Source organism: Psammomys obesus, unplaced genomic scaffold (assembly GCF_907164565.1).
Source record: "Psammomys obesus unplaced genomic scaffold, mPsaObe1.curated_primary_1811, whole genome shotgun sequence".
Lineage (NCBI taxonomy): Eukaryota > Metazoa > Chordata > Mammalia > Rodentia > Muridae > Psammomys > Psammomys obesus.
This window is the reverse complement of record NW_026596162.1, coordinates 11,383,044-11,391,271: the sequence shown is the minus strand read 5'-3', so window position 1 is coordinate 11,391,271 and position 8,228 is coordinate 11,383,044. Positions and strand designations below refer to the sequence as shown.

General features: G+C 45.3%; 1 protein-coding gene across 1 annotated transcript in view; it reads right to left on the bottom strand.

Moving 5' to 3' along the window:
• Positions 1-4,361: 4,361 nt before the first annotated feature.
• Rbm24 (RNA binding motif protein 24) overlaps positions 4,362-8,228 on the bottom strand; it is an 11,828-nt gene continuing 7,961 nt past the window's right edge. The window contains exon 4 of the mRNA XM_055595166.1: positions 4,362-6,496. Coding sequence (XP_055451141.1) covers positions 6,133-6,496 — 364 coding nt within the window. The 3' untranslated portion in view covers positions 4,362-6,132. The remainder of the gene's footprint in view (positions 6,497-8,228) is intronic.

The following is an 8,228-nucleotide window of genomic DNA, read 5'->3' as shown; positions in this document are numbered from 1 at the left end:
TTATTATAATTTTTAAACTTCAAATTTTCAACAGACCCATGGAAAAAGCTCAGCATCAGCAATTATGAGAAAAATGCAAATCAGAACCACAGTGACATGTCCCCTCCACTCAGTTAAGAATGGCTGTCCCCAAAAGAAAAAAAAAAAGATGAGGAATTATTCCTAGTCAGGAATGTATTTGAATGGTAGAGTGCTTTCCCATCATGCCTAAGACCTTAAGTTCAATCCCCAGCATTGCAAATGAGTAAGTAAATAAAATGTTGGGTACAGAGAAGAGAGAGCTCTTATATACTGTGGTTGGTGGGCTGTGAAAATTATGCTGGTCACTATGGTCACTGGGGTGGAGGTTCCTCACAGAGTTAAAGTGAGGACTACCAAGTAATCTAGAGGAGCCAGTATTTCATTTGCCAAGAGAAACTCTCAGTCTTACAGGAGAGAGATCCACATTTCTGATTATAACAGCATTGTGCAAAAACAGCCAGCATGTGACGTCAAGTCGACGTCAATCATGACATACATACATGTATATGAACGTGATGGCTGTATGCGTTTTTCTGAACAGCATCAGCCTCACCAGTGAAGGAAGCCCTGTCATCCACAACAGCCAGGAGGATTCCAGGTGACGTAAGTCAGACATAAAAGGACAAATAAAATGTGGTCTCATCCACACATGGGATTTAAATTGATGTTACATTAATAGAGGAGAAGATGGTGGTTATGAAAGGCTCTGCTGCTTAGCCATAGGCTAGGATGGGGAGAGGTTGGACAATAGATAAAAAATTATATTTACATAGGGGGAATGAATTCTGGTGTTCAATTGCACAGTGGGTTGATTAAAGTTAATAATGTATATTTTCAAAATAGCCTTTGCCATTCAAGTGATGTACATTCAAAATAGCCTGAGAGAACTTCAACTATTTTCACCACAACTGGCAATTTTACTGAGATTATAGATATGTTCATTACCTTGATTCAATTATAGCACTACCTACACATGAACAGAGCATCCCATTCACCCCATAAATATGTACAATTACGAATATGCCAATTAAAAATAGCAGAACTCTTAAAGAGCTTGTCAGGCAAGTGACTTCACTAACATCACCATTGAACTAAAAATCCCACTCAGAACCGACAACCAAAATGAATCTCTTTTATACAAAGTGCTCAAGCAGAAACAAAGTTAGAATCTCCATGGAAACAACCTGGAACTCTTGAAGGAGAAGCGAGGACAAAAGTAAGCATGAAAACGCACTTATTTATTTATTTTTTTTGTTCCTCTTCACCTCTGCCCCTTTCAAGCCTCAGGCTGTCATCTTAATGAATGCTTTTAAGACTCCGAAGGAATTAAGAACAACATTTGACAGGAGCGAGGAAGGGACTAAATATAGAGCTTCTGTGAGAGAAATGTATTCTGTAATCTCTGCTGCTCCCATTCCTTCCCCTAGCTGGTAAGCGCTCTCTCTTTCTGGGTTCCTTTTGTGTGGCTGTTACTGTACAGCTTGGGCGTTGGATTATTTAGCTGTTGTTAGGTTGGGAGGAAATGAAGGTAACAGCGTGAAGCACAATTTTGTTTTCTTCAGAAGGGTCATTTAGGGAGATGTTGAATGCAGCTACCAAATTAATGTTGTAACGCTGCTTCGTTGGGGCAGAAGATGCCTCTCGGCGGGTTGAAGGCTGGCCCAGCATGCACAAAGCCCCGGTTCCATCTCCAGTATTTACAAAACCAGACGTGGTGGTGCACACATGGAACCTCAACACCCAGGAGGGGGAGGCAGGAGGATCAACAATTTGTGGTTATCGTGGCTATAGAGTGCGTTCATGACCAGTCTGAGCTATCCGAGACCCTGTCTCAAAAACACAACCAACAGAAAACACAAAATAACAACAAAGCCTAACTTTGTTATTGTCTCAGTCTAACTTTCACTTGCCCAATACTTTCAGACTTCTAAAAGGCTTTCTTATCAGCTAGTCCATCCCGTTAGCTCATTTTTTTCTTGTCACTAACACAATACCACAACTGAGTGTGTTGTAAAGAAATGAGTTTAGCTTTGGTCCATGGTTCTGGTTTATCACAAAGACAGCTCGTATCGTGGTGGCTTTCTTGCTGGCAGCCTTTAGGCACTGCAAGGCTTCACGCCGTCAGAAAAAGGGAGTTCACAAAAGACTTTAGCAAAGTTGTTTTTACAGCAGGGACACTCTGAAATACGTCATTAACCCCCCAGCCCACATGAGTGGGTCACTGTTGGTGAACGCAGAGAGAGCATTCTTCTCTTGACGATCACACCTGGACTGAGCTCTGAGCATCTCCCAAGGAGAGTTAAACCTCCCTGTGAGTTGAAGAAGAGAGCAGCCATGGCTTTCATCATTGAATCTGCAGAACGCAAGGGTGGGTCCCAGTAACTCGCTGCAGCAGCGCATCACTCCGCTGCTAAGCGGTGAAACCAGGACTCATTCCACACCCTGGATCTCAGGCAGGCTGTCCTTTTAAATACCAGTGGCCTTCCGGGCCAGTGTAGACATTACATCATTGTATCACTGTCCTTTTCATTAGATATTAATTTTTTTCATTTCTTTTTAGAAATTTATGCATTAGCATTACAAAGTACCAATCTTCCCCTCTCTCATTATTATACATCAGAAAGTGGTCTAAGAAAAATGTACAGCCTCGCTAGAATAGGTAGCGTTCTGGGTTTCCTGAGTCTGGCTACTTTCGATAAGTTTTCCCCGGAACTGTCTGACCTGTTTTTAATCAATAAATCAAATATTACTTCAGGCTCAGCAATAGATGGCTTTGTTGAGGGACAGAAGTGACCTTTCATAAATCTGAAAAATTAAAATGGTCACTAGTACATCAAGCAGCTCAGAAGCAATTCTGCTGGCGGCCGATAGTACCAGCGGCTCCGGGTACCGCCTTCCACCGCTGTCTCCATTTTCAATGGAAGTTTGAACCGGAGGCTGGTTATAAAGCGTGATGCTCTTTGTGCGTGCTTTTCTGTTGCTTCCGAATACTGAAAACTCATGGCGTTCAAGATATGCCGTGGATATAGGAGACATGAGGGCCATGAGTTCAACAAACTAGCCACAGTAAAAGGAAAATAACATACACTCTTTAAGATAATTAGTAGACCATCACGCCCTTGGCATTTTAACTCATATGGCTTATTTGACTTCCTAATGCATACTTTACTGCATAGTTGTCGAAAAGTAAAACACAGGGACTTTCCATGTGGGTGGCCATCCCTATAGCACATTGCAGTGATTGCCCCCAGGAATTTCCTCCCTCTGTCTTTGGCTTTGCATTGAGGGAGTGCTCTCTGACACTTACGACTATCAGAGGCTGGTATTTCTGTTCCAGGACGCTATATGAGAAGTCTGAAAATATCACTGAAAAGGGGGGTTAGTAAAAGCAATTTGGGACCTGTAGGGAGGCTAAAGGGGGAAGATCTCCAAAAAAGCTACCTCCAGAAAGTGAGCGAAAGGCTAGCCGGGGCCTTCTAGTCGGACCTTGTCTGGAAAGTTAGAAGTTGGGACTGGGGATGGACCTCAATTGGAGTCAAACCCCTGGAGGGGCCACATACATCAACTGTGGTGGTGCACGCCTATAACCCCAACACTCAGGAGCTGAAGACAGGAGACCAGAAGTTCAAAGTCATTTTCTATTACATAGCAGGTTTGAGCTCAGTCTGGGACACATGAGAGCCTTTCAAAAGTCAAAAAAGGGGATACGAATGTAGTTTAATGTCAGTGTGAGGACCCAGGTTCAATTCTAGCACCACAAACAAATAAGCCAGAACAGTCGGCTCTATCGGCATTTCTAGAAATGCTCCAGCGCCATGTTTACCTGATGCCAGCAGTACTGTCCTGACCCAGGCTAGGGCTGCTCACAACCCTCTCCTTCCCAGTCATCACCAGTTCTCAAGGAGATGACTGGTCCTTCAGATTCAGTTTAAGGGGATGGTCTACTTGCTACACACAGGGCACATATGTAGTGAGATTTACTTTAAAGGCCGGAGAATACAGCCTCCGAGAAAGTTTTCTGTTCACAGAAAATGTTTTCCATGGGGCATGGTTAATCAAACTAGTTTAAGAGAAACAGGGCTGGGGGCTGGGAATGTAGATCAGTTGGTAGAGTGCTCGCCCGCCTTCAGGAAGTCCTGGGCTTGGTGGTGTGTCCCTACTACCAGCACTCGGGAGGTAAAGGTCGAAAGTTCAAGGTCATCCTTGGCTACCTGGCAAGTTCATAGTCAGCCTCTTTCAAACCGAGGAAGCGAATTAAAAAAAGAACCATTCTGTTTTCCTGCAGAATTAGAAATAATCAATGCAACAGCAGTTTTTAAAAATTATATTTAATACAAGTGAATAGATTAGAAGATCTGAAATGTTATAAAGCGATGTACACAACAAATAAATAATTTGCACAGGAGAGCCACGTCTCCATTGCAGACCACTGTCTGGTACGGGAATACTTAAATCCAGTGACAATGGAGAAAGTCCATAAAAATGCTAACCTGTTGTCCCTTGTATGAAGGTCTTCAAGTATAAAAGTCCAATACAGTGTAAAATAGTATTCAATTTAGTTTAAGAGTAAAAATTGCAAGTACCGCACTTTCAGAAGAAAAATATAAAGCAGTATTTTAAAACTACATACACTACACAAGGAAAGTGAGGAAGTCATGAGTTCCCGATGGGTGAGAGCTACAGGGGTAAGACAATCAAAAGAAAGGAGCACAGAGCCAGCAACGTAGCTTGTTTAAAAAAAAAAAAATCTCAAGACTAAAATAAACTCAGATGTGTTCAGGTAAGAACACCCTCTTGAACAGTGCACATATGAATTTAAATAAATCCAAGCCAACATCTTTAGTTGAATAGGTTAATATTTAATATGCTACATCTAGACCTACTGAATAACTTATGCCATGAGATGAATACATACTTTTACAGTGTCACGTCTAAAGTTCCTTCCTTTAGAGTGCAGCATAGTAAAACTTAAAAATAAATATCTTAAATAGGATTATTATTAAGGCACATTATAAAGTACAAGATCATCAACTGTTGAAAAACTGTAATGTCAAGAACCTTGCTGTCTTAGGTACTGTAGTCACTAATAAATAGCTTTAAATAGGACTCTGAAATAGATACGAAAAAAGTGTAAAATTATTTAAAAAGGGGGGAAGAAAATAAAGGTCCTCCAGACGGTCCTGAAGGGTTGAGCATCTGCAAACTCTGCCTGCCTTTACCCATAATCCCCTAGTCCGGACAATAAATAGAAAGAGTAGTGGTGGTGCCGAAAACCTGACCAGCAGATGAAAGTTCCCCCAAGTGAAGCAGCGGCGGGGAGAGGGGTTAGAATGTGACCAACCAGCGCCTCCCACGAGCACAGGCGACGGAGGCTTGGCGGAACTGTGTGCGCTATTGATTGTCTGAGCGGCTGGCACAGTGTCAGTTGCTTCACAAGCCCACGAGTCCACAGAACAGATGAGAAAATCGCTTTGGTACCTGTCCACCACTGTCCCTGCTGCCACTCTCCTGAAGTGATTGTTCGATGCCCATTTTGGAGATAGCGCGAACACTACCTTCTGCCCTAAGGAAGTCCCGCAGGCCTCGGTGGCCGCCACGGAGGTCGGCCAGCACTTGTGCTGTCTCAGCTGCTTTTTTTTTTTTTTTTTAAATGTGCCTTTACACATAGTTCAAGCTACAAATCGCTCACTCCGTATTCCCTGGTTCAGCTAGATTCACATAGCGTTTTCTAACTTGGAAAAGGCAGTTTGCTTCCCTGATACTATAAAAAAGAGCAAAAAAATAAAATAAAAATAAAAACCCCCGATATAAAAGTGAAGTCCCATTGATACCTACCCCCTGCCATCGTGTTCTAGCGGCTGTTCTGTGTAACTCAGGCTCTTTGGGATTGACTTCAAAAACTGCTCCTCGCCCTCCCGTTCTCCCTCTCCACCTGCAGCACTACCCAGAGTACGAAAAAAGGAAACCACTGCTTCACAACAGCTTCGCTCTCTCCCTTTAAAAGCTGTCAGGTCCACGTTAACTTTCTCATTAGCTACTAAGAACTGGGAAAGTGGGGGGGGGGGAGAGCAACCCCTTTCCCCCTTTCGACTCCGCTCAGCCTCTGCTGGCCTACTGCATTCGGTCGGTCTGCAGCTGTTGAGGCTGGTACTGGCCAAAGGCTGCGGCGGCGGCAGCTGCCGCGGCCGCGGCCGCCGCCGTCCCAGGTGCAGCGGCGGTGATGGGCTGCTGGACAGCGTAGCTGTAGCCCCCAGCGGTCACATAGCCGGCGGCGGCCGGGGACGCTGCGTAGGGGTACTGGTCGTAGGCCGCAGCGGCCGCAGCTGCGGCGGCCGCGGCCGAGTACTGTGCGTAGGCCGCTCCAGTGTAATCGATGTACGGCGTGGTCGAGGCCGCGGCTGCCGTGGGCTGGACGTGCGGGATGACCACTCCAGGCTGCACAAAAGCCTGCGGGTAGACGTAGTGGGCGGGGATCCTGTCGAGAAACGAGAAACCAAGTCAGGCAGCGGCCCTCTCAGGCGGATCTCTTCGCCCAGAGATGGAGTCAAACTCAAATTTAGTGGTTGCTATCAACATAGGGTTGCCACAATATCTGCGCTTCAGCGGCCCATTTGATGCTCCCCTGGGAGAGTTCACCAGCCAGGAACCAGAACGAACGGCATTCTCCCCGTTAGAATTTGCGCCGTGACTTCGAACCAGGCAGGATCATGCCCGCCAAGTTGGGTAAGTGAATCATGATTCGCCAGGGCTGTGCGTGGAAGAGTGATCGAACAGGGACTGGAAAATTGGTACAGAGATACGTCTATCAAATAGAAGGCTCTATGCCAGGAACCCAGGCCTCAGAGCTTGTCTGAGATTCCCTGGCTCTGCCGGGGGGGGGGGGGGGGGGGGCGCCGGCCGCGCTGGGGGGGGGGGGGGGGGGGGGGGGGGGGGGGTTACAGCCCGGCTGTTAAGGAGAGGAGGGACTCGCCTCGCGGTGCTGTTTATCATGGCAACCCTATTTGAAATCGCTAGGCAGACTCAGCACACATTAATCTCTCGGCAACCTCAGTCACCCTGATTAAAAATCATGATTACGAAAGAAGCAGGCGACAAAATAAGATAAATTAAAAAAAAAAAAAAACCCAAAAAACAACAACAACAAAAATCACCCCAAACCAGGAGTTTCAAAGTTCACAAGTGTGGTAAACACAGCAGTCACACCCCTCAAATGACAGTAGTGCAGCTCACTCAGTTCACAACAGGCCGTTGTGGGAAGCCACCAAAACACTAGCAACCGTCCCGGCAGTGACTCTCAAAGAGGTGTGTGGCACACTTGCACTCTCGTTTACTTGTATATATATATACACATATTTTTCCATAAGGACAGAACAGTCGATCAAACCTGTTTGGCTATCAGGCAGCTGAGGCGCAGCCAGCTTGCTTGTTTCTATGCAAGACAGACAGAAACGGGCCGGGGTGACGAGGCTGATGGGGAAGTTAGGGGCAGGAAAATACAACCAAATGTCTCGGAACCTGATAGAGACTTAAAAGATACAGATCGTCAGGCAACGCTTATTCTGCACGTCCGCTGACTCCTACGCTAGCCTCCGCAGCGGAAGAGCTTGGCTTACTAAACCCATCTGCCTTCAGTCTGCCCATTGGTCAATGTGTTGCACAGTTCAGCCGGATGGTGATGGGTCATCCAGGAAAGAGCCAAGAACGTGAAAGAAAACCAAGCACCATTTTGATTTGCTGCGTTCCCACCCTGCATACAGGACAGGCCGGTGGCCCTCCCTTAAAAGTTGGTTAAAAAAAGAATCACAAGAGGTTTGTTTACAGAACCCCGGATTGCAGCTGTCACTCTTGCGACTCATTACCACCCACTTACAGAGTGCTACCTCAAGTATCTGACTCTTGGCTTTGTCTTTCTTTATACGGATCTCCTTCACAACCCCCTATTTTTCTAAAAATAGAACACAGGCATGCTATCTGGCTGTCGACAAGACCAACTTATTAGTGGCACAAACACAAATAGTTATCTCCAAATTTTAAGGAACTTGACACAAAACATCACATTCAGGCTTTTCAAAAACACAAGATTTTCTTTCTTTCTTTCTTTCTTTCTTTCTTTCTTTCTTTCTTTCTTTCTTTCTTTCTTTCTTCCTTCCTTCCTCTCTCTCTTTCTTTCTTTCTTTCTTTCTTTCTTTCTTTCTTTCTTTCTTTCT